The sequence below is a fragment of the Miniopterus schreibersii genome (assembly GCF_964146895.1).
Source record: "Miniopterus schreibersii genome assembly, chromosome: 19".
Lineage (NCBI taxonomy): Eukaryota > Metazoa > Chordata > Mammalia > Chiroptera > Miniopteridae > Miniopterus > Miniopterus schreibersii.
Window position 1 is genome coordinate 30369225 of NC_138119.1, and position 26893 is coordinate 30396117.

The following is a 26893-nucleotide window of genomic DNA, read 5'->3' on the forward strand; positions in this document are numbered from 1 at the left end:
GTGTTCACTAGAGGAGCACTTTTACTTTTCTTCAGAACCTTTTCTTTGCATTCACAACTTGGCTACCTGCTTGGCACTAAAGGCCCAGCTTTCAGCCTATCTCGGCTTCCGACATGCCTTCCTCACTGAGCTTAATCATTTCCAGCTTTTGATTTAAAGTGAGAGACATACAACTCTTCCTTTTACTTGAATATTTAGAGGCCAGTGTAGGGTTAGTAATTGGCCTAATTTCAATGTTGTTGTATCTCGGAATAGCCCGAGAAGGAGAGAGATGGGGGAACAGCTAGACACACACAACATTTATTAAGTTCACTGTCTTAGGGTATGGTTCGTGGTACCCCAAAATAACTACATCAAAGATCATCAATCATAGATCATCATAACAAATATAGTAATGATGAAAAAGTTTGAAATATTGAGAGAATTACCAAAATGTGACCCAGAGACATGAAGTAGGCCAATGCTGTTGGGGAAATGGTGCCAACAGACTTGCACAAGGTTGCCACAAACCTTCAATTTATAAACCACACAATATCTGTGAAGAGCAACAAAGCGAAGCACAATAAAATGAAGTGTGCCTCTACACATTTGCAGACCGGTTTTACCTCCATTATTTTGTGTGACCCTGCAATCATTATTATTATCACTTTACAGACAGGAAATTGGGGCTTAGGGGCCTTAGTGACTTTCTCAAGGTCAAATCATCTGGCTTCAGACTGGTGTTCTTTATACTAAGTTACATTAATCTGATCACCAGGGACCATGGATCCTTGGGGAAGGACTTAACTCTTCTGGGCCTCATTTTGCCCATCTGTAAAATATGGGCATAGCAGCCCTGCCCAGTGCACAGGGATGTTTATAGTTTTAGGGGAGAATGGGTCTTCACAAATTGAAAGTGCCTCCAAAGACACAGGCACTGTCATCAGCAGCAGGAAGGGCTACTACCTGTCTCTGACCTGCCTCATCTAAAAGTGTGGGGACGGCCTCTCTAACCCAGCTGAAGTGGCCTACAGACAATATCCCAAATCATTTGTTTCAGGGCCGAAAGCACGAGTTTCATAGACAATGTCCACTTCCATAGAATCAGGACTTAACGAGCCTTGGGGAGTACATTAGAGATGGGGAAACCGAGGCCCAGAGAGGTAAAGCGAGGTGCCCAGTGACACACAGCTCTGTTCTTTAAGGGCTCGCTCTCTCTGGAGCCTCCTTGGCAGAAGAGAGGTAAAGCTGAAGAGGCAGGGGGACTGGGTGAAATGGGCAGGACTTGCGGCAGGGGACACACAGCCTGGACTTGTTTGGATGACCTGGTCGCTAGGGGACTTTTGATTCATAAGGGCTTAAGTGTCAGACACTTTTCCTTTACTTTAACAAGCTCCAAAAAATTTAGCATATTTAGACTCTCTTTAAAGCTGTCATGCACTCTATGTCAGGGTGGGAATGGGTCTCTTCTTCTCTCTTTTGGGGAGTTGTGGAATACAACCTCCCTCTCCCTAGCTGCCCCCTTCCCTAATACCTCCAAAGATAAGCACCGGGGCCACATTCCTTCTATAGGTTTTGCCACTAATGTCTGCAGGGGAGCACCCTGACAAATGCAAGGACACGCAGAGATTCCCGAATCCTCCAACCTTCTGAAGCTCCCCACTACATCTGGGATGGCAGAGGGAGTTCGCTGCTCATCTCCCATATGCCTGAAAATGAGGCCCACTGATGGGACGTCACACCCCACCCCTGTCTAGGCCTTCCTGACTCTTCCTGGAAGCCGTCCTCTCACCTGGAGCTGGAATGGGTGAAGCCAGCTCTCTGGGGCACGCACCATACACCTGCAAGCGCCCACGTGCATTTCTGGGTCCCACAGTGGGCGATCTCTGCCTGGCACAGGGACAGCCTCATCCTTGGTGCGGTGAAGGGCCCAGGGGGATGTGCAGGCCAAGTCTCCCCTGCCCGCAGTGCCCAGAGTCGCCAGGGCTTTGATAAGGCAGCACGGGGGCCAGAGCCCACACAGAGCAGCATTGTTCAGGCCCCGCTCCTGGGACACACCTGTGCAGCTCTGGCCACGCTCTAAGCATGAAGAATGTTCTGGGGGTGCCAAGGAGCGGAAATGAGGAGGAGGAAGAGCTGGAGGCTCTCCCAGCTTCACAGCAGGCAAGCACTGCCACCAATTCACAGATGGCAATGCGTCTGGGAGAAGCGGACGTCCTCCAGCCTCCTCTTTCGGCAGCTTTACTGCTGACACAGGCACTCCATGGCCATCGGTGCATCTGCTTTTCTCAGTTTCCCTCTTCTGCTCCTTGCCTCTCTCCCCTCACTCTGTCTCTCTCTGACATCCCCCCCCCCCCCCCCGTGAAAACAGCATCCAAACCTCAGAAAGATATTTTTTTAATAGGCCTTGCTGCTGAGCTTTACAGAGCTAGGAAACAGGAGATTCCAAGATTTTAATAAAGCATCCTTGAGCACCAATGACTCTAGTCCAACAGACCATGTATCACAGACTGGAGCAAACCACCAGAGAGCATCCTCATAGTTCCCAGCTCCTGGGAAGGCCAAGTGTGGGCTTTCAGGCCAACGGAGGTGAAGCCAGAGCCACCATTCCTGTCTCCTGACACCACAGCAAGCCCCACAGGCCACAGCAGGTACCTACTACGCTCTGAGTGGAGATACTCATGAGATTCCTATGGCAGGGCCGTGCTCTACTGGGACCCAGTGGTTAACCCCCTGCAGGTCATCTCTCCTTCAAGGAAGCTCATCACAAGGTGCTGCTAAGCCAACCCTGCCCTTGGCATCCATGGTGCTCCAGAGCCTCAGCTCGTTCTCAATCTGGGCGAGGAGAGAGAGAGGGACATGGTGGCTCAGGGCCACATGGGCCCCAGGAAGGGCTCGGCACCATCATCTTTGGCAGCAGCTTCTATGTCTTGAGCACAGACTTCCCCGTGCTCTGTGCTCATGTGAGGGTGCAGATGGATAACACGGGACACCGGGGTCCCAGGCTAGCTGGGCAGACAGGGCACACGCATGCCGAGACAACTAGTGAAAGACAGCTCAGAGGAGGGCCCCAGAGCTAGGAGGCCTGTTCAGAGGACACAGATGCCCGCCAGCCACAGCTGTCACGGAAAGCTTCGTGGCACAGGAGGCTCTGGGAGCTTGCAGAATGGATCAGACTCCAGGTGACTCACAGTCCCTCATGGAAGGGGCCAAGAGGAGACAGGGAGCTGTGACATCACAGAATAGACAAGAGGAGGATGTCCCCAGCAAGAGGCAGCGAAGGATTGGGGAGAACCATTCCTAGGGAGAACGCATACTTCTTAGCCTTAGTATTGTCTTCTATAAAATAGAACTATCCCTTCCCTCTCCTTCCCTCCAGCTATAGGCCCGGCTCCATCCCAGGGATGTTTTGAGGAATGAATGTGCTTTCAGGTTCGGGAAGTGGGGCCTATGGAAACAGAAGAAGGGGCCAACTGTAAGGAGGAATGACGTAAACCACAAGAGGGCCCTTCTCCAAGGAAGGAACCAGGAGCCAGGGTGGAGAGAGGCCTCGCAGGGCCCACCCCCAGCTCCCGAGCTCGATTAGCTTCCCAGCTGCTATAACAAAGCACCATGAACAGGGCAGCTTAACACTGCAAATTATTGTCTCCGTTCTGAAGGCTAGAAGTCTGGCATCAACTTGTTGGTGGGGTCGCGATCCCTCTGAAACCTACAGGGGAGCTCCCTCCCGCCTCTCCCCAGCGTCTCGGGGTTTACTGGCACCCTTCAGCGGTCCTTGGCTTGTAGCCGCGTCGCTCCAGGCTCTGCGGCCGTCTTTGCACAGCCTTCTCCGTGGGTGCCTCTGTAATCCCACGGTCATCTTCTTATAAGGACCACAGTCATACTGGACCAGGGGACCACCTGCTTAACTAATTACACCTGCAACCGCCCCACTTCCAAATAAGGGCACATTCTGAGGTACTGGGGGGCCAGAATTTCCATATATTTTGCAGCGGGGGGGCACAATTCAACCCACAATACAGCACCTGCGCCATACTGGGAACCCAGTGCCCTTAAGCCCAAGCAGATGCGGGTTTCTCATGAAACCATCTCTGGAGACCAGCAGCAGGCGGGCAGAGGAGGCGGCCAGGGAGTCTGGAGGTGAGGCCAGGACCACTGCCTGCCTTCTCCAGCCCTGCTCCTGACCTTCTCAGTCCCTGACTGTCACCATCAAAGTCACCATCTGGAACAAGGGGGTCAGGCCAGAGGCCGCAGCAACCTACGCCCAGAGGTGGCACTCCTTCATCCACCTCAGCCCAGACGAGTGAGCCCAGCACGCGGAACTACCTGTGCGAGATTGTTTTTCCAAAACGCAGAAGCAACAAACCTCCCCTTTATCCCCAGGGCCGCCCAAGTTAGTTCCTGCTCCACCCATTACCACGTGCCACACATACATGCACACACACACTCACAGATACACACACACATACACATACACACTCATAGGCACACAATCTGCTGTGTAACCCGAGAGGGGAATTTTCTGAACCAGAGGCATTCCATTGATAAGAAACCCTTAAGGCCCTTTCACTCCAGACCTATAGGCAAGATCCCAAGATAACATGGACCTTTCCACTTAAGGCCCCCTTCCCCCAGCTGGAGCCTTGCTGGGGTGAGGGTGGGGCGGGCACCCAGGAGATGGAGCCTGGTGGACAGCGAGCCCACAGGCCTGCCTGGCCCTGCCACTCCCAGGTCAGCGAGAGCACCTTCTCGCCCTGCGTGGCCAGAGCCACTCTGAGGCCCAAGGGGAAGTACGACAGCCTCCGAATGCAGGAGCCTCTCACCATTCCCTGGGCGCCCCAGGCCTTCTCACAGAAGGGCGACCTCGGAACAGACCTGACCACCCCCCGCAGCCCTCCTTCTGGGACCCGGCCCTGCTGCAGTGCAATGGAGCAGAATGGGAAGAGCGGCCTCTGAGGAAGGCCTGGCCCTCAGTCACTGATCGCCCAGCTCCCTGAACTCAGATAAGTGGCTGACCTTCTCTGATCATTCATTTCCTCAACTTTAAAGTGGGACTAGCAGCAGCTTGTAGGGCGGCCCTGAGAATGAAAGGGGCTCTTGGTGTAAACCACACACAGAAGGCCTGGACCACGGAGGCCCCCGTTACAGTTCCAGCCCCCACCCACCTCTACTCAGCTACGTGGCTTCCTTCCCACCCCCACCCAGCTCCTGGTAGGTAATCCCTAGTCTCACCAACCTCTCCCAGCTAATCATTTCCTAGCAAAGCACACGAGTAGCTTTTAGTTGTAATTTTGTTCTTAGGCACAACAGAGAAATCTGAAAAAACGGAAACTATGTGCATAGGAAATGACAACGTTACAAAATTTTTTAAACGTAGGAAGAAACTTGTCCTGGTCCGCCTGAGCAAGTCAGAGGGGACAGTCCTCAGTCTCTGGGTCGCAGCTATGGCTCCCTTCTCACACATTCCTTCAAGGGTCTCCCGTTCTTGAGACCAGTGGTGGCCACTCAGACATTGCCAGGGGCTCCTCTGTTGGCCTGCCCCACTCCCACAGCCCCAGGGCACAGTGACCCGGCAGCTCGGCCCTGCCTGCTCCCCTAGCCAGGAACAGCCCCTTCCATGTGGCTCCAAGATTTCCCCTCGCACCTCACCTCCAGTTCCCTCCGCAACCAGGGCCTCCTCTAATCCTCATGGCTGCGGTTCCTGGGGTCCGCTCATCCCCAGCCCTTTGCTCTGGGCCCTGCTCAGTGTCCCAACTCCTGTGTGCCTCAGTTTCCTTTCTGTTAGAATGAGATGATAGCAGAACCTGCCTCACAGGGCTGCTAAGATAATTGAGTTAAATATGTAAACAATAACACAACACCTGATACAAATGAAGAGTTCCATAAAGGTCAGTTATCCTTACTACCTGGCTAAAAGCCAAGCTGAGCCTCACCAGTGGCCCCAGTATCAGGTGTCCCCATCCTGCAAAACTGTCTGTGCTCATCCCAGCAGTGCCTCCTGACCCTCCTCCACACCATGGACCAAGTCCTGCTACGGAAGATCCTGATGCATCCAGACCTTCATGAAGCCCCACCCCAGTCTGAACTCCAGGCCCAGGACTCAGCTCCCGGCGGAGGGGAGGAGCCAGGTGAGGAGTACCCCCTCCCCCACCCCGGGGAGGCACCTCTGCCTGCCTGGGACTCTTCTCCCTGCCTTCCTGCCCAACCCTCTCCAACAGCTGAACTTCTAAAACTCGCTTTAATTTCAGAAAAGAAAATCATTAACCCAAGTTGATAACTTCCAGGATTAAAGAGGTTGTGGGTAAATGAGAGGGTTCTCGCCTTATTGGTGGGACCAGTTTCCTGCAGGAATTTATCCTGACTGTATATTTATTTGTACCTAAATATATATTCGTTAAAATGTTCATCACATGGTTGTTTAAAACAACAAAATGCTAGAAATACCCCATATCCATCTACAGGAGACCCACTGCAGTTATGATATATTTTGAAATAAAATACTATTGAGCCATCATATAAACTTATGTAGATTAATACTGGTCAACTTAGAAAGATGTCCACAAGCATATCATCAAAGAGAAAAAATGTTGTGTTTTATGGTCCTGATTATATGAAAATACACACATACCTATGTCCATGTTAAGCACAGAGAGGTATCTGAAAGGACAGCAACCTGCTTGCTGAGTGATGGGATTTCAAATGCTCTTCCTTTCTTTACAGTCTCTACATTTTTATAATGAACATATATTCTTTACTAATGGAAAAAATGCCACAACAAAAGGAACAAGGAAAACCATGTACCCACATTCGACAGCCACAGTACCATTATTGACTGCCTACAATGTGCCAGATACTATATATGACTTCACATAATCAGTACTATGCCTGTACGATACATGTTTCTACCCCTATTTTAAAAAACTAAACTTTACTTTTTAGAGCAGTTTTAGGTTCACAGCAAAATTAAGCAAAAGTATACAGATAGTTCCAATATTCACCCCCTCCACACACGCACACACATGAACAGCCTCCCCACTATCAACATTCCCCAGAGTGGTACATATGTTACAACTGATGAATCACATGGATGTATCATTGTGACCCAAAGTCCACAGTTTACATTAGGGTTCACTCTTGGTGTTGTACAGTCTATGGGTTTGAACAAATGTATAATGACATGAATCCACCATTATATCATGCAGAGTGGTTTCACTGCCCTGAAAATCCCTCCCTCCCCACTGATCCCTGGCAACTACTGGTCTTTTCACTGTCTCCATGGCTTTGCCTTTGCCAGAATGCCAGATAGTTAGAATCATACAGTATGTGCCTTTCCAGATCGGCTCCTTTCACTTAGTAAAATGCATTTAAGATTCCTCCATGTCTTTTCATGGCTTAATAGCTCCTTTCTTTTTCAGTGCTGAATAATATTCCGTTGCCTGGATGTACCACAGTTTATTTATCCATCGCCTACTGCAGGGCATTTGGTTGCTTCTAAGCTTTGGCAATTACGGACAAGGCTGCTATGAACATCCAGGTGCAGGTTTTCATGCGGATGCAGGTTTCTAGTTTCTCCTTCAGTCTACCCCGATTTTAGCGATGAGGAAACAGACTTGGAGAGGTTAAGAGACTTGTTGAGAGTGTCACAGTGTTTGGGTGAAAATCCATCACAGCTGGCTGCTTCTCCGTAGCTCTGTTTTCTGGGAAACCGTTGCTCAGAGCTGTCACCTCCACTTGGTCCTGATCCCACTGACCCTACACTGCTTGAGGCTGGGAATGGCTTCATCAGGCATGGGGGTTAGGGTGGCCCAAGGCCAGAAAAGAGCATGAGTTGAAAGGATTTGGGTAGGGAGTTTGCTTTTTCCTCTGCCCTAGTGCAGGGAGCAAAAGCGTCCCTCCCTGAGGCCTCTGCCTCATCCTGGAACAGCCAGTTCACAGCTCCCAGCCCAGCCCAGCCCAGCCCAGCCCCTCAGCTGGGAACCTCAGAAACCACCAGACTGTCTGCCACCCTGGACTGGTCCTTCAAACATGGCCCCTTCGTCTCTGGGACACCACATCTGGGAAACAACTACCCGGGCAGCAGCCAGAGGTTCCTACACTGAGATCCCAGAGGTCAGCTCTTCAGCCAAGGTCAAGCTCCACAAGTAGTGGGCGCTCAGCCTCCTCCACTCAGAGGCCCAGCCCCTGCACCTCTGCTCCCTAGGACACCATGGCAGAGCCAACCACGTAGAGATGATGGTGGGAGAATGGACACCAGCTCCCAGAGGCCCCAAAGTGCACCCATGTAGCAGCACACTGCTCAGCATGCACGGCAGAGGCCTTTGAGAATGGGTGCAAGGCATACTGCATAACCAAGAGCAGGGGAGTAGACAGAATCTGGCCGCCAGTCACCCAGATCGGGGTGTGAACCCAAACCCTGCTACTAACTGGGTATGAGATGGGCCTGGACCACTTACCTCACGTCAGTAAAATATGGAATTTATTCAGCCTCAATTTCCTTACCTGCCGAATGGAATATCTTCCTTGCCAGCAGATTTGTTGCCAAAATTAGAATATATGGAAACTATCCAACAGCGCCTGCACATAGTAAGTGCTCAGTGAATGGTAGCTGTCATTTTCAACTAAGGGACTACTGAGTCTGGGTCCCCAGCTTCCTGTTGACTCGGCATGTGATGCCAGCCGAACGCCTCTCAATTCTGAGCCCTCTTCCAGTGTATTAAGGTAGAAAGAGTCACACAACTCTGCTGCTCACCTAAGTTCCTCCTGCCTGTGCCTTCCGTGGGCCCAAGGAGTAAGGCAGAGACAGCAGAGAGTGGGTGGTGCTGGTGAGTGGGGAAGTAGAGACTGTGACACTTGTCAGGCTTGGAGGTCTGCAAGCAACTGCCAACATCAACATGATCTACGCATTTTTCATACTCCTGGTTAAACTCATAGTGAGGCTGGCAGCAGGGAGTGGAAAGTCCCCACTTCTGGGTGAGACAGCCAGCTCAGGACACCTGCATCTTTACGTCTCCAGGAAGGAGCATGCACCCAGCCCTCCTCTTGAGAACATATAATGCGATTCCTTGTTTCAGAGGACAGGCCACCCCTGAGGGCACTCAGCACCCCCAGTGCAGCCTAGAGGGCCCACAGCACACAACTGCTCCAACCCACAGCACCCCCCCACACACACACACACACCACAGAATGTGCCAGAAAGCAAGCCAGGAAGCCACAGGAAGGGTTGATGTAGTGGTAGAGGAGAGACAGGGACCAGGCCCACGTCTTAGGTCAGAGGCTGCCAGCCCTCCATGGACAGGTAAGGGGGCAGCTGGTTGCACTGGGCTGTTGTCTCTGTGCAAAGAGCCAAGAGGGGCTGCACCCGAACATGCACGGGCTGGGGCAGGTGTTCGGTTCCATGTGAAACAGGGGGCTGGATGGGCGGCTTTTGCGGGAAGCTGGCTCTCCGGGGACAGGCACACTGAGAGGTGAGAAGGTGCCGGGGAGGCAGGCTGGTGCTGGGGAGCCTGGTTGAAGGAGAACACGAGGCCACCCCAAGATCCTAATCCCTACTCTCTCCCCAAATGACGGAATCTGTTTTGGGTGTGGCCCAGCTGGGGGGAGGGGTTGACGTGCTCTTTTGAGTGACCCATTAGTACTAAAGGGAAAGGTCCCACTCAGTTGTTGCGCACGGTCCCTGGAGCTAAGGTAGCACTTGTTCATTCCGAGCCAGGCTTCCGGTCATATTACCAGGCAGGCTGGATGCGCCCCTGCACCCTCTTCCCACACGGCCGGCCTGCAGAAGCACAACCCTGCCCCACGTGGGTGGGTGCGGGTGGGTGTGCCCTCGGGCAGGCCTATTAATCATCTTTCTCTGACACAAGCTCACATCCCTGGGCAGAAAGAACCAACAAAAGGAAGGCACTGCAGCCAGGCCAGGAGGCTGTGCCGGGTGGGGATGTTTGGGGAGGGGCAGGTGGAGGGACGGAAGGAGGGCCAACAGTTCACAGCAAGTTCAGACAGATGATGCAGGAAGCGAGGGGCAGCCAGGCAGTGTCTGCCCTGAGCCCAGTGAGGCAGGGGACAGGGCCTGACCCCAGGGCACCTTGCCCACACGGTCTGTTTCACGCCACTTTGTTCTTTGGGGGTGCTACAGCCCTTAAGCATGTCCCCCACCCTGCCCTGTGCATATGTGCATATATGTTTAAAATTATAAACCAATTTAATAGGGTTGTTTTCTGACAATTCATGCTTCGATATTAGATAGTATTAACTGACTCCCTGCTAGGACCATGCTGGAACTCCCCCTCCCGTCTCCTCTGTCTGACCCCCTGATTTATACTTCCAACATTACAACATTTACATTCTGCTGTAACCATAATCCCCACAGTTGTCTAAAATGAACTCTATTTTAAAAATAGATTCGTTTGTTTGTTTTTTATAACAGCAAAACTATTTTTAATGTTTTATTTCACTTCATCTCTTGGTTGGCTGAGTTTGGGGGGAGTACGTTTTCATATGCACTGTGTTTCCCAGTGATGGTTTAGGCACCTCACAGAGATGTGCCCCTATCTTACCGGCCTTTTCACACTGCGCACTGTGGTCTCGCAGCACCTTTGCTGATGACAGTGGTGAGAAGGGGCCAATGTGGACGGAGAAGATAGTAGCGGCGTCTGCCAGCCCTCGGTGTGACATTACAGGGCATCTCTGAGAAGCCAGCCTTGGTCAATAATGGACGGAGGCAATAGATTTTGGGAAAATGTAAAAATAAGTGATTTGAGGTGGAGTCTCAAGGGAAGGCAAATGGACCCCATTCCTCACATGCAAGTGTCTGTAGGAGATTGTCACCTGGACCCTCTGGCCTCATATCTGTGAAGGTCCAAGTTGTATTGAGGGCGTGGCCATACAGAAATGCAAAAACGTGGCACAATTTTTGAGCAGTGGCAACTGAAGTATGTGCGTTCATAGAGCAAACAAACTCAGAGGAGCAAGGAGAGTATAAAACCTTTTTATACAGCTGTCTCTCTTATCTTTCCACCTACCTAGTTACTGGTTGATTTTTGTGTGTGTGTGCAGGCACCCTTCAACATGGACTTACTGGGGGCCTACTAAGTCAGGCTGTTCCAAAGGACGGCAGTTCCATCCAAAGACTTTTTGTAACAGAAACAAATATGAAAGGAATATAGTTACACATATTTTTTTCCCAATATAGATATAACCTATTTTAACTGTCACCGCAGAAAAAAATAAATCCTATTGCCAGGGCACCATAAGGAAAGAAAAAATGTTTTACGACATTGTGTAGTTGCAGTTGAGGGGATTTAACAGATAGCAACAGCCTGGGGTGTCCAAAGCCAGAGTGGAGCCACCAGATGTCTTCTCAGCTCAGGTCCATTCAGGAGGGGCCTCTGCCTCCTCCAGGCATGTGTCACTCTGCTCAGGGTGTAAGAGAGACAAAGCAGGTGGGGTCCCCTACCTCTGGGCTCGGGGCCTCTGTCCCTGTGTCTGGGGCCCCTGAGGAGCTTGGGCAGCTGACAGAGAAAAGGACCTGAGCCTAGGAATGAGGAACAGGAGTGGAATGAGAAGTTTGAAGATGTTTTTTGGTTTGGGGTTTTCTGCCTTTATTTTTAAAGCAAACACATTCTCTGAGAGTGGGGCAAAGCATGGCCTAGCCTCTTACTGACCTTGGGTGTATTTCTGGTAGTGTCCCAGACTCCAGAGATAAAGACAGCCAAATAGGTTTGCAAGGAGTTCTGCTGGGGCATTTGCAGACCACAGGGCAGCAGAGGAAACCTGGACAGGTGTGCGGATGTGAACGCACACACAGGTGCAATGGCACAGGTATGCCTGACCCAAGTGCCAGGAGGTGTCAGAAGGCCAGGAGCAGACAGGTTCAGTCCTTTATGGGACATCCAGGCAGCCGCAGCCAACTGGTTTTTCCACAACTGCTTTGATGTGACTCGCATTCAAAGTGCAGATCAACAACCCAACACCAGCCCGGTGCAAAGAGACCTTTTGCAGTGAGAAGAAAAGTAAATAGATTACGTCTGAGGCTCTCCCTGCAGGAGACACACAAAGGTTTCTTTACAGCTGTATCCCTGTGGCCAGGACCACCAGAGACTTCTGGGGAGACCCAGGCCTGTTTCCTGCTGACCCCCAAGCAGCCTTTTAAAATGATATATGACCTGTTCCTTGGCAACACGCTTGCTTAGCTCCTAATGATGCCCGGCGGGCTAATCTAGTCTTGCCTGTTAATTAAGTGGTGTAGTAAACTCAATGATAGGAATTTTCCCAGAGCATGCCTTTAAGAGTTTCGTGCCCCTCCTGCACTTCTGCCTGGGCACGCTTCGAACCCTATCTCTTTCATTGAGAAGCAGGCAGCCCACCTTGGCCGAGGTGGAATGGAAGAGCAGAGAGCCCTGTTGGGGACTTGCACAGATGACCTACTGGGAGCAGTTTTTAAAAAAGTATTTCTGGGAGCATAAAACCTCAGCAGCTGCCAAGGGGCCTCTGTGTGACAAGCATCATGTCAAGCGGTTTACAGCCAAATAACACAGCCTGACCCATATAATACCAGCTTGAGGTTGGCATTCCTTCCCCATTTATACTGGGAAAAACTGAGGCTCAGAGAGGTTAATCTGTGCAAGGAAGGTCCTCCAGCGAGATATCCAAGATCCAGACTCTGTTGGCCTGGCTCCAAGCCTGTTTCCTTCAAACCCACACTTCAGGTTGTTCACAGAGTCCTGCAAGCAAGATGAACGACTCTATAGAATTCTGTCCACAATCTTCCGCTCCTGTCCTCTCTGAGCACCATCTCCCAATCAATAAGTCCAAAAGCGAACACAAGTTAAACAAGCACATCTTAGCTGCAGTGCAGCATAAACCCTGACCTAATGCTGCCACTCCAGCCTGATTGATTTTATTCAATCTATAACTCCTTGGGCTTAATAGCAAAGGAGCAAAGAAATGATCTGTTGAATAATTATTAAGGGGGAGGTGGGATGGAAGGTGAACATGAAGATACCAGTGAGCATTTAAATGGAGGAATTCAGTATCCAGCTGGCTTCTGAATGAGGGTCACAGTGTATATTATTTGTCTCCAAATGGGGATTAGGTCTAGTTGAATTAAAACCCCACTTCTCAAGAGGTAAAACCTTAATCAGAAAAATTATATTTTCCATAGTCAAGATCATATTGTCTTTCAAACTCTCCTTTCAGAAGCTTAGCCCAGAGATGACTTTTCAGTTTAATTCCAACCCTAAGGGTCTGCGTTGTGGCCCCCTAGAGGCCACCTACTCTTGAGTGTGTATGAGAACAGAACAGAGACAGATGCAGCAGGAGCCCGGAGGAAAGCTAATGTGTTCCAAAGATCTGGCCATCAGAGAGAAGCAGCTGAAGGTCAGTGGGATGAACAGATCCAGTGATGTCTGGTCCCAGACTGGTTGTGCAGCTCTGACCCTTAGCAAGGAGCCTGCCTTCTCATCAGTGGAACAGCAAATCCCTTTCCCACCCCTACCACACAGCAATCTGGAGGGAATACATGCTATTAAAAACAAGCAAGCAAACAAACACCAGTGCTCTGCATCTTAGCAGGAGAGTGCTGCAGAAATACAAGATGCTGGAGTCAGCATGATGCAGCAGAAAGAACCCTGGGCTGGAAGGCAGGTGCTCGGGGCCTGGGCCTGGAGCTGCCCCCAACAGGGCTCTTGTTGGCCCAGTCTCCTTTCTTTGACAAAGGGGAGCAGGATGACCTAAATTCTATGAAAACTTGAATTACTACTGTTTCTCCTTTCCATCTTCCACTCGGCCCAAAATGTCCCGTTACCCTTCTCTGAGCAAGGAGTGGTCTCACCCTAATTAGTAGTCAGGGAAGGAAACTTGGCCCAGTTACTGCCCGAGGCTGGGGCTCCTGCCCAGCTGTGTCCTGCCGGCAGTCTCCAGCCCCACGCAGCCTATTCCACAGGCACCTCCACGAACTGTGCAGGTGAGAGGCCTTTGCCTAGAACACGTCACGCTCCCAGGTGCTTGGAAGGTCGACCCAGCAGCAGGCAGATGGAGAACTTCCACCAGCTTAGGAGCCCAGATTAAGAGGACTTCTTGGCCCTAATTCTCAGCGAAGGAAAGGCTGTTGAAACCCATGGCCAACAAGGGCCTCTGAAATGGGTTGGCCATGTCCTTCAGGTCTGCCTGATCCACCCAAACCTGGCAGGGTGGCAGCCCCTAAGTTCTGGTCCCTGGGGAGTCAGGGGGGGCCAAGGAGTCATGCTGAGCTCAGCATTTAATACCAGATTGCTAGAAGGCTCCTGCACTCCCCTCCCCATGGGAAAGGCCACAGAACCCCAGCAGCCCCTGAGCACCCCCAGCTGGAGTGACTTGGACCTACCGCGAGCCAGCCTGGCCTCGTGGTGGAAACTCCGCAGGACCTGGAGCTTTTCCGATCCCAAGTGGCTCTTAGGGAGCCTGCGGAAGAGCTGCTGGAGCCTGGCGGTGAGAGTTCCGAAGCAGGCAGTGGCCGCCTCCTCTTCAGGGCCCTCTGTCATCCCCGCTGCAGATCAATAGCTTCTCTCTAGGCCTGGTGTCCGGGGTGGAGGGATGAATGGGGGAGTCACTGCCCCTGGAAGGGCTCGGTCCTCATGTGACCGAGGTTCTGCTCAAATCAGGCCAACTCACTGCTCCTCCAAAGGAAGCCACGGGCACCTGGGGCCCCGGCCGGCACCAGGCAGCCTGAGCGGTACCTTCTCCTTCCCAGCTGAGGTCCTTCCCTCCACCGCCCCCAGTGGAAAACTTTCTATTCCTGGGGCTTTTAGCTTGATAAGATAAAAATGCCCCCACCAAAGAGGCTGCAGGAAAGAAGCTGCCCGAGCCTCATTCCTCTAGCGCCTGCGAGTCTAAAAATCAATGTCTCCAAAGTTTCTACAGACGACAGAAGTGATCGGTTACCTCACACCGCGCCTGGTCCAGGAGCTCGTTAATGGGTTTCTTTGGGGATGGCGATTAATGATGCTTTACCAGCCGTACAGGCTCCTGAGGGACAGCCGGGCTAATTCACATCCTCCCGTGCAAAGCCTGGGGGGCCCTCAGCCCTCAGCCGCCCAGGCCCAGAAGGTGGTGTTGCTTTAAGAGGGTCAGACAATTTATCTGAGACCACACACCTGAGCAGAGCAGAGGTGACAGGCAATGGAGAAAGAAAAAGAAAAGACTAGAGTTTCTCATAAAAAGGGCAGAAATGCTGTCCTCTTGCCCTAAAATGATGCTCCCTAGGTACCCTCTCAACTGCCCCTGGAAGGGCTCAGTCCTCGTGTAAGTCCCAGAAACAACCAAGTCCTGGTGGGAAAGTTCCTGGATGCTTTGTCGCCCAGGCCAAGATGGGCGGTGGCAGGGGACAGCCGGCCAAGCTTTCCAGGGAAGGCCCTGGTCTCGGTGCCTGTTCCCAGCTGCCCAGATTCCAGAACTCATCTGCCAACCACCAGCGGGGCCAGCTTCAGATGAAGGAGAGATGCTGGTTCATTACCCAGAGGAAATGACCACAGAGGACTCGCTCGGGCATGTGCAGAAATGAAGCCACTGTGCTCTGGTTACCCAGTGCGACCAGGACACCAACGCACATCAGTTAGGATGGGGCTCTGTTATTCATCCTGCAAACGCCAACCTAGCTCCCCAGCTATGCGCTGTAGTTTCCCCCAGGTCACAGAGAATGCTCACTGGCATCCTATCCCAAGGGCCGTGTCCTTGGGCCCACTTCGAGAAGAAAATGTTGCTACAACAAACCTAAGCCACACTCTGATCCTCTAAACAGGCTCCCCCATCACCACCCTTCTCATAAGAAATCTGGCCAGAAGGCCCCCATTTTAGGTCACCTCTCACTACTGAGGGCCAGGACTTGGTGCAGTAACTATAAAAACTCATTTGTAAGCTCAATAAAAACCCATTGTTACAAGTAATTTATTTCATATAGAAATGCCCCCCAATGCCACCCTTTCTCAGGCCAGGACACTAGTTCTTTCTCCCTAAAACTTCCTTAGTGGGACTGGGCTGCCCAGTTTACCCAGCAATCTCTGCACTAGAAGAGGGTTGTGGGTGAGTCTTGGTCCTGGAATGGCGCTTGGGGCCATCAAGGGAGGGTTGGGAATCAAGGTTCCTTGGCCCATTGCAACTCTGTAGCACGTGAGATTGCCAAGAGGGCCAGAACCCCCACCTGGCTTGCCACAGGCAAGGGTGGCATTCCCACTGCCACCCTCAGAAGGGATAGCACATGCATGCTGGGGGAATTTTAAAATATGAGTCACACGCAATGGGGAAAAGTCCCTCCTGAGTGCCCCATTTGGGCTTAAGGATAGACGGACCTCACTTCTCCTTTCTTATCACTGAGCTGTTCTTTGATAGGTTCCCATTGGGGAATCCAGCAGGAAAGGACTGGCAGAGACTAGCCTCCGGGCTTTGGGAAGCTCTAGAATCTTCCCTGCTGAGCCTCTGAAAACTGGATGGATTTCTGCTCCAGGGCGGTTCAGGAGGAGCACTATCCAGAGGCAGGGGAACACTTGCGATGACCTCTTGCTGCCTCTGACATCTATGCCTTGACCGGATGACCTCCATGCTGGAGAGGGAGTCCAGCCAAGGCCCAACACAATGAGAAGAAATAGGCTTCACCATCTTAAGTGCTGGGTTTAAAATATATCCTCACCTTGAAATACCCAATTCATAAAAAGGTACCTCCATACTGCTTTCAAAACTATTCATCACTGAAACATTTACGTCTAGTGTGCTGAACCCCGCCTCTCGAAACTCTCTAGTTACAGCAGGAATCTGTTGTTCCACTTGCATAGTAAGGCATCTCTGAGGTTTTTCTGGATTTCAAATACTTTCCTTGGTTGCAGAAAGGACATAATTGTTTCAACAGAAACCACAAAACCTCCAGCTTCCATTCAACTTAGATGGAAAAAACAGCTTCTTCCGAGTCAGCAAGGAAAGTGAGTGATGATACTCAAGTGATCCAAGTGACAGCCTGACTGGAGAAACATCCCGCCAGAGTTGGGTGGGAGCAGGGCTGTCCCCAGAGTTGGGTGGGAGCAGGGCTGTCCCCAGAGTTGGGTGGGAGCAGGGCTCTCCGCAGAGTTGGGTGGGAGTGGGGCTCTCCCCAGATGTGCTCTTCCCACGTGGCCACACCATTGCGTCGGACAGAGCCAGGGGCCTGGTATGCCAACCTCAGTTGACTTTTCAGTCCCTATCCAACTCTTCTTCACCCTAGCTGTCCCCCCTGAGATTCCACCTAATTTCACTTTGATTCATGGTTAGTCCTGTGTCATGAACTCTGAACCTAGGTCATGGTAGCAGGAGGCATGAAACAGGAAAAGATCTTCGACCTGCATTTCCACGCCCACCCTGCCTCACACCCCCCACACCAGTGGGGTGGGGGTGGGAGAGATTCACTTGTTTCTTTTATCTTGAGATTTTGAAAGACTTCACCGTTTATTGAAAGAGCTCACAATTTACACACGCTGAAAATCTATTTAGAATCCAAACGCTGAAAACAGGCTGAAGTGCAGCCAACTCTCAGTTCTTCAGGCACCGACTGATGCTCCAGCTTGCCGTTGGCTGACCCACCACCTGGCTGGCCCTCCTTTGTTTCTGTACCGCTTTTTATGGACATTTCAGTATTTGTTGGCAGAAGAGAGGCAGATGACTGACGAAGCTCAACTACCTTGCATGTTCAATGATGTTAGCTCATAAGGCAAAAATGCTGTGGTGGGTGCTGGTGCTGGGTTTGCTACAGTGATCTGGGCTGTCTTGGAAAAGTCCTCTGTTTCCCTGAATGTTGTGCTTCCTCATTTGTGAGATGGTTAGGAGTCAACCAGCCCTGCCTACCTCACCAGCCCATGCACCAGAAAACACTTTAGATGCAGCCAAGTAGTCTCTGAGATAAAAGATATCTCTACTCCACATTTCTTGGCCATTTTCAGCTCTATATCTACAGGCATGTTTCCATCCTAACAGGCTCAGAGGACACCAATTTGTATATCCAGCAAACATAGTGATAATTTCTTCCCAGATCCAGCCTCCAGTAGAAACAAAATGTAAAAGAATTAAAGAAATATACAGTCAAAGAACATCACTCTTCTTTAGGCCTGGCCCTCATGACCCTGTGGTCTGATTTCTTAGAGGTCCATGTAAGCCAAGCTGTCATTTTCAGGCAGCCCTAGCCAATAGCCACTGCAGACGTCCGGGTAAGGTCTACTCCACCCTGGAAATGTTTGTTCAAGAAACAAGGAGGGGGAGCAGAAGGTGGCGTGCAGGCCCTCCACTGAATGATAAACATGACCAAGCCCACTATGGTCACAGGTGGGTGACATACTTGGCCACCTGCCCAGTGACACACAGGAATGGACAGACTGGACTTTCCCACACCACCCTTTTTACAAACCAAACCCTCAGCACAATGTCAGGTCACGCTGTGCCCCTGGTGCCCTCCATGGGGCCAGGGTAGTAGGTGTGGGGAGCATAATCCTGAAGAAAATTGGGACCTGTTATAGCAACCAGGGGTCACGAGACCCTCTCAGCCAGGACAGGATATTCTCCACAGGGAGGATGGGCACATGGCCACCAGGCCAGGAGGGATCCCTGCTGCTCTGCCTCCTTCATCTCCAAACCTCACAGCTTCCCTTTATGGGGGCGTCTCTCAAGAACTTTCTCTGCGCCGGGAACCACAGGCAAGCTGGAGCAGGCCCTGCGTGAATTTGTCGGCCGCGATGGCCAAGCTCCACCATGGAGAGCTCTCAGGGCCCACCAGGATCTGCCCAGGTCTCTGGCACAGAGTGTGGGGTGCTTCAGAGAACACCCAAATACCACCTCCCCAGGTCTGAGTCAAGACAGTCTTGTTTAACCCTGGGACGGGGCTCCCCACAACTACTCCCCAGCACTGATTTTATTCCCCGTCAACCAGTGCCCCAGGGAACCGAGCCACTGCCCTGTCTGACATCATCACCTCAGACTCCTCGATCTTTCCCCAAAGCCTAAGCTGGCTCAGCTCCCCTCCCAATCCCGAGATCTGGCCCCAAGCATGGGGACAGGAGCTTGCCAGAACTCTTGGAAAAAAAACGAAAGTGACTAAATGTACAACCATCTCCCCAGTCAGGGCTGGCCTTCCCAGCGTTGGCTGCCGCCAGCATTCCTGACCCAGGCAGGGGAGTGCCGGACAGGGCCCTTTGGGAAGGGTGGGTGGCCTCTGAGGTCAGCGGAGGAGGCAGGAGGCCGTGTGGAGAGGCAGGGAGCCTCCTGCTACTGGCACAGGCAGGATCTGCCAGCGTGGTGAGGAGGAGACCATACTAGAGGGTGCAGAGGCCCAGGTAGGAGTCAGGGGAATGACCCATTTGCATGCTTTGCACACCTACAAATACTCACCCGCCCAAGAAGACTCAGCCCAAGAAGACTCAGCTTGTCACCCGAGGAATTCGAACAGGAAAGGCCTCCCCTGAGGCCAGAGATGTGTTCACAGCTCCCTCACCAGCCTTAATGGTACCCTGAGCAGGGCAAGGGTGGCAAGCAGCTCCTTCCATGGGGAAACTGAGGAATGAGGAGTGGGTATGGGACAGCTGTGGGATAGCAGTCAGGGGTGGGGGTTCCTCTAACACAGAGGTGCTGAGCAGGGACCGAGGGAGGGAAAATGGCCAGACAGCCAGAGATGGTCCCAAGGCCTTTAAGCCAGTCTGGTTTGCCTAATCTTACCCTGCCCCTAGCCAGGTGGATGGGTGACTCTTGCTCACATGAGACCTCAGCAGAGGCCTCCCCAAGTTCTAACCTCATGAAGCTGTTCTGAGGATGAGTGTGGCAGAGAGCATGAAAACGCTGGGCTCTGCAGAGAAAAGGCGCTACCGACCTGTGAGGCATTTGCCTGGGCCTGCCCTGAGCCTTAGCCACCCCTCCTGAGCCTCTGGCCCCTGCTCCCGGAGAAGGCGAGTCACTGCACCAGCCAGGGCCCTCGGGGCTGGGCTGGGGTTGTCCTTCCCCGGTCACTCAGGGTCTAGCAGCCAGACCTGGCACAAGCTGGTTCACTGGTGAACTTGAGAAGAGACAGGGTCCCAAATCAAAGCCTCAGTGCTGAGGGGAAATGTCAGTCCATGTCCACCTAATAATGCACAGATCAGCAGGGAAACACACACGTTCATTACCAATTCTAATTAGGCTGGCAGACAAGTGGCATTAATCATTTTTGACTGTACCTGGGATTCAAGCCCCTCTCACTCCATAATCAGAAAATTTCATGCTCTGATGAATAGGGGGGAAAATTAAGCCCACATTTAATCCTTTTACTCTCATGTTTTGAGAAGGCAGGAGGCAGGGAGTAGAGGAAACAGAGCTTGGGGAGCTAAGAAGGCCTCTCTCAAAGCATTCCAGGTCCTTTCTCTGTCCCCCCACGCCCAGCTCCCCCACACTCCACTCGGACCTTTCCCAAGAAGTCTCTAATTAGAGCCAGGGGCAGGGGAGGGGCTAGAAGTGGGGGACTCCACTATCTTTAACAGCATGACACCCATCTCCCTGCTTAGCTTTCCTAACCTCCAAAGCCAAGCATGGGCCTGAATCAATGACAATACTTTTGGCCACACACCTCAGTGCTGCTGGGTGCACTGGACAAATATAACACCGTCCAAGTGCCCCCGGTTCTGGGTCTGCTACAAGGATACTCAATGTCTATGTCCTAGTACTGTAATCTCTTCTACAAAGAACCCATGACAAGGCCTGGGCCTGCAGGATCCGGTGGCTGTCACATGTGTGGTTTCAGTCTGCGCAGAGAGAAGGGTTAAGCCCAACCATTAATGCAGTAACAAGCGGAGGCTGCTGGACAAGGGCCTCACTCACAAGGAAGGTTCGTGTGCCCATCCCTGAAGGCCATGGCAAATGTCTCATACTCACACCATCATTAACGTCTATTACAGGAAGGGGAGGTTAGGTGATGATCCCCAGGGCTCCCCTTTCAACCCTATAATTCCAATCACTTAACACATCATAGCTCTGAACACCCTTCCAGGGAGAGGCTGGCCCCCGGAGCAGACGCGTGGCACTCGCTGACAGCATGCAAGGTATGTCCAAGCAACCCTCCTGGAATGTTGAGCCAGACTTAGGTTTCCCCATTTTCTAGATCATTCCCTCATCTAGGATGGTGTACAGAACCACCAAAAGGAGAGGGAAGGTCGAAGATCAACTCTATGTGCCTTTTACAGAGGAAAGCTCCGTGACCTACAAGGCACATTCCCTGAGAACAAGGTCAAAGGGTAGCAGGTTATTTGCTGTTGACCATTCCCTCCTGGAGCGCTGGAAATGGGTCTTCTCACCACTGCCAGCTGCCCCAAACACACTCCACACAATGCTCTCCTCTTCTCTCTATCTCTGCCTCTGTCTCTATCTCTCTCCACTCACCAATCCCTAGATTTCCTTCTCTACCTAACAAACAAGATTCCTTCAACCCTGGGAATTAATATTAACGCTGAACTTTCCTGTTGGCAGATCCAGCATTCACCAGAGCACAGTTACAGACCTTGAAGCAGGAGTGTGCTTAAGTTAGAGGACCTTTCACTGAGAAGGCAGGCAGGCAAATTTCTAAGAGCTCCCTTCATTAAAGGCCCATTCTGCCAGCAAGGCTCCCACCCAGGGTTAGCCACCTGTGCAGACAGGTGTCATTCACATGCCCACTGTCCTTCTGCTCATTTCCCAGAGCAGGGAGATGTAATAGGAATAATAAGCTGCTGCCTCATCAACCACTACTAACTAAAACCATGCTCTGGGCCTGCTACTATGCTGGAGCAAGTGGTACAAAGACAAGGAGACAATGTCTTGGTGATGGCTGAGCCACGGGCATTCTGTGAGTGGTGTTTCCAGAGGACATTAATACTCTCACGTCCTGGGATGCTCATGGCACTCGCTTCCTCGTTTAGCTCTACAACCAGGCAGAGTCTGAAGACTACACGCTGCTGGGAAAGGTGATCCTGACAAGTGTACCGAGCCCAGGCAGATTGTTACAGCTGCTGAATGGGAGGGATAACAGCAACATTCACATTGCATTAAACGTTCATATTGCATTTTCCAGGCACTGCTCTAAGTGCTTTACATATATTAATTCACTTAATTCTAACATTAACACAATGAAATAGGTCATATTACTATCCCTGTTTTTTAAAACTAGGAAGTGAAACACAGGTTCACACTGAGACTCAGTGGCAGAGTCAAGATTCACACCCACGTCTTCTGGTTCCAGGCTGTGCTCTTAATTACTGCACATTACTAACCATTAGTTTTCAAAATAAAGATAAAACAAACCAACCCAGCCATGGAATGAGACCGTCAGCTTAAAGAAAGCCACTCAGTGAGTCCAGCCTGCTGTGCCTCCACCCGCCAGCCCTCATTTGCACATCAGAACATTTCCTATCTGTTCCCATCCAGCCACAGGTCCATAGTTAATTCAATATTAATAATGACAGAGACTCGTCTCTGTGGCCCCTTGATTCCAGCTCTGCTCGCTCATGTGCTCCATCCCTCTCTCTCTCTCTCTCTCTCTCTCTCTCTCTCTGGTATTCAGACATCCCTGGTTGGTATTAAATCTATGTGGGGGCCACCAAGTCACACAAAGTCAGAGGAAATGTCCATGCACCTAGGTGTTCCTGCCACCAGAAACTATTTATGAATTAATCAAATTAAATAAACAATTCTAATGTAAAGTGAGCATAAATTCATTTAGTTGTGGAGTATCATGCATATATATGCACACACATACACACACACACAAATACACTATCACCACCACCATCCCCCCAAAATCATAAAACTATGTGCAAAATGTTCAACAATTGATATAGTCCCCGAACATCTTAATCCAAGCTAGAATTCCAATGAAGTGGATTTCTCCAGGATTCCTGCACAATAAAACCCATTGCACGGAGGATGCTGCCTCTTTGTTGATAGGGCTGATGAACGCAGTAAAATACCCCAGGACCCTTGAGAAGGCCAAAGCCGCCAACACATCTGAGGGCAAGTTGCATTCAATTCTACCATAAGGTCAGGGCATTTACCAAGTGACAGCAGATCCCTACCCATTACACACACCTCAGTAACTTTTGCTGTTTCCTTTTTAATTGGCACCTGAACTGTGAGTACTGGTGCTGGAGGGAGCAGCACCCCCTTTCCCCACCAATTGTCCCCTCCCACTTGACCCTGGCTCAGCGTCGGCTCTCCTTCCGCAGCCAGCTGCAGTGCGAGGTGCACTGCACAGCCTCGGCTGGGGACTGACTGCAGAGAGACAAAGTAGGATTTTCCTGATGTGAAAGAGGCTGGTGCTGTCCAATGCGGCAGTTGGACGGGAGATCATGGGGGAAGGGCCATTTGCTGAAACGCGCACCACCCATTTCCAGAGATGCTAGAGTTGTGCCATTGTCTGTGCTTTGTGCCTCGGATATTGACAATATCTATACAAACACATAGACATCCTCTGCCAAACAGCAAAATGGGGGTGGGGGTGGGGAGATGACACTCATTAAAGAAATACACCCACCTAACTGTAAGAAGAGAAAAATCATAAAACCCTAAGAAGACTGTAAATTGGCTCAGAAAATCTACACCCCAGCTGCCCAGTGTTTTATAGTCAGGTTTGAGAAGAGCCTGGCTCAGGGGAGGCTGGGGGGACCTGAGAGCTCTGGAGGAAGGGACCAGGGTTGGGTAATTTTAGAGCTTGATGACCGGTGGAAGGGGAGCTACAGTCAAACATCAGAGCAGAGTCCAAAGGTGCGAGGGGCCAGGGAGAGAAGGCAGGAGGGGGCACAGGGCCAGGGTGACCTCAGGCTCTCTCCGGCCTCTCAGCCGGTTCCATCCAAACCCCAACCAGGTCTCTTCCCTGTTCCAACAGGTGACCCTGGAGGAGGGATGTATCGCAGGTGGACATGTACCATGGGCGTGTACCACAGATGGACAAACCAACCATTTTGCCATGAACCCTAACAAGCGCAGGTCAAATGGCCATCTCAACCCGTCTCACAACCCACTCTCAAGAACCTACAACAAAAGCAAGCGGGTGCACTGCAGACAACCTAACGACCTGGCCGCTGCGGCCCTCAACCCAACCCGCGCACGTGTGTACACACGTGTGTGTCTGGGGAGGGGGCACGGCATGGACCTGTTGGGAAAAAGGGATTTGTTACATTCCGCAGAGCCGTATCTGGGCAGTGGGCAGTCGCTAAGGACACCGGGCAGGGGACTAAAGAGCAGTCTCCCGGGCGCATCTCCTTTAGTTAAAGGCGAGGTCTCCCGCGGAGCCAGAGCGGGCAGTGCCCCTCCCTGCCCAGCCCCTCGCGGTCCCCGCGCGCCCCTCCCCGCCCGGCCCTCACTCACTAGCGCAGCGCAGCGTCTGCCGCAGCACCTCGCGTCCGCACAGGTCGCACCAGCCGGGGCCGCCCCGCAGCGCCAGTTCGGTGAAGCAGTGCCCCTCGCCTCGCTCCGCCGGGACGCGGGGATCCTGCGGCTGCTCGAAGATGCTCCGCACGTCCCGGGGCCGGGGCGCGCCAGGCCGCCGCCGCAGCCTCTGCTGCAGACCAGGCCGGAGAGGGCGAGCGGGGCGGGAGGCCCGGGGTGGCGGCTCCGGGTCCCCGCGCGCAGCCCTTCGGGCGCCGCGCCCCTCGTGCGCCCCGGGCGCAGTGGAGCTGGGCGCGGGGGCGCAGCGGCGGGAGGACCGGCCGGGGGGCGGCGGCGGCGGCGGCGGCCGCTCCGGGCCGCTCAGGCTCTGCAGGTAGCGCGGCGGTTCTGGGTCCAAGAGCAGCCGGTACGGGCGCTGCCCGATGGCCGAGGACGCCATGACCATGCCCGGAGCGCGGCGCCGGCGCTTCTCCCGAGTTTGTCTCGAGAGGGGGCGGCCCCAGACCAGCGGCCTTTAAAGGGACCGCAGGCTGCGGGGCGGGGCGGGGGCGGGGAGACTCGGGAGAGGCAGGAAGGACGACCCAAGGGAACCACAGACCGACGTAGCCGCTGGTTCAGCGGTGGGGGCCAGGGAGGGCGCCCGAACCAATGTGGATTTCGGGGCGTCCTCAGGAAGCGAACTGGACAGCTGGGGCAGCCGGAGGGTTTCGTGTGGGAAAGGCTCTATTCGGAACAACAACTAAAAGGCAGCTCTGTGGGGGGCCGCCTGCCTTCAGCCCCACCTCTGTCCCCCTCCCACCAGTCCCCCCCCTACACTAGGCGGCCCCCCCTTGCATCACAACGCGCCCAGGCTAGGGGGCGGGCGGCAGGAAGAGCTTAAGATCTAGCAGGAGGTGGCGTCTCTGCGCGCCACCCCCCGGCTTCCAGCGGCCCGAGGGATGTGCCCTTTGCTTCTCCCTGCCTCCCCTCGGCGCCCCCCGTTCCCCCGCAGCCGAGCCCCGCGCTTCCCGCGGCCGCGCGGAGTCGGGCGACGCGGGCGACGCTGCGGACGCTGCCGCGGGAAGCCGCCCCCGCGGCGGGCTGGCCGGTCCGCGTGCGACTTTCGCTCCGCTTGGGTTTCCCCTCCGCAGGCAGCCCTGCCCGGCGCGATATTCCTTTCCCGGAGACCGGGTGGGGTGACCGTGGGCCTGGGTTGGGAGAGCTTTCCCTTCTAAATCAAACCTTTCTCTCTCCATAGCTGCTCTAGGAATTACTGTGGATACCAGGCCCCCCAAAGCCCTCCTTTGCATCTGTTACGGACAGCTCACCTGTGGGACCCAGAGACAGTCCCTTTGCTACTGCACCAGGACCAACACACCAACTCAACCCCTCTTAAGGCTCTGCTGTCGCGGTCTTGACAGCCTTAATAATTTTTGAACAAAGGGCTGGGCATTTTTCGTTCTGCCCTGGGTCCCACAAATTATGTAGGGTCCTGATCATCTCTCATGCATGAGGAACGGGGACTCCTGTATCTTTAAACCTGTGTCCTGACGCAGACCAGCTGTAGGACCCTGGGCCTCCTTAGCTTCTAGTTTTAACTAAATTGGTCTGGGAACGAGGCGATGGGTAGACTCGTTTGCAGTCCCCGCCAGTTCCACCGCTCTGACTCGGGGTTCACCACCTGTCCTCTTAAAACGCAGGTTCAGTTTGGTTGGTTTATCAGAGGTCACCAGCAACCAACTTTGGGAAGAGTCTGAAATCTTCTCGACCTCAGACTCCCCCTTCCTCTTCCCAGGCTAGAGATGGGTCTCCCCCTGGTGTCCGGTGGGGGAATTTTCACTTTTGCTTTTCGTTTTCCCCTGGGAGTAATTTTTAGGTAATTCCTAACATTTCTTAGACTCTAGTAGCCAGGGAATTCCCAGCCTGCTTTGGTCCAGGGCTTCTCCCTAATGGCAGAGATGGTCACAGAGTCTTCTGCATTAGTTGCAGAGGACATGTTGCAGGGTCCCTGGGTCTCACCAGGGGCTGGAGCTTGAGGCAATATCTGAGAGAGAAGACCCACAGCAGCCAACACCAACAGTGCTACAAAGAGAAGGAATGGAGGTTCAGGAGTGTGAGCCTCCAGCCCCCTCCCCCCCTTCACCTTTCCTCTCCCCTGTGTCTGAACCTTGCTTTCTCTACATCAGTGGTTTTCAAACTTTGGCATGCATGGCAATCACCTGGAGGGCTTGTTAAATCACAGATTGCTCCCCCCCCACACACAGTTTCCCAGTCAGTATGTCTGGGGCAGGGGTTTGGGATTTTGCATTTTTTAAACCAGTTCCCAGGAGGTGTTGATGCTGCTAGTCCAAGGACCCTGCTGCTTCAGATCTGAGGTAGTATTAAGAGAATGGGCTTCTCCATTCTTTTCCCCACAGGACAGGTGAAGTTCAGAGGGACACAGCTGAAAAAAAACCTAATGGGAAAACTAGTCTGGAATGCTTTCTGCTGAATATTTTAAAAGCAAAGTAGTTTGCCTTTGGGCTCTCTTATTCCCACCTCTCCCACTTTTTCTGGAAACAGGCTCTTGGGC

The 26893-nt window shown here is 52.6% G+C and overlaps 1 protein-coding gene across 1 annotated transcript in view; it reads right to left on the minus strand.

Annotated features, from left to right (window-relative positions):
• Positions 1-24787, minus strand: part of RASSF5 (Ras association domain family member 5) — a gene marked incomplete at its 5' end in the record, with an annotated part of 68547 nt that extends 43760 nt beyond the window's left edge. Inside the window, one exon of the mRNA XM_081121252.1 lies at positions 24322-24787. Coding sequence (XP_080977378.1) covers positions 24322-24787 — 466 coding nt within the window. The remainder of the gene's footprint in view (positions 1-24321) is intronic.
• Between the last annotated feature and the right edge of the window lie 2106 nt (positions 24788-26893).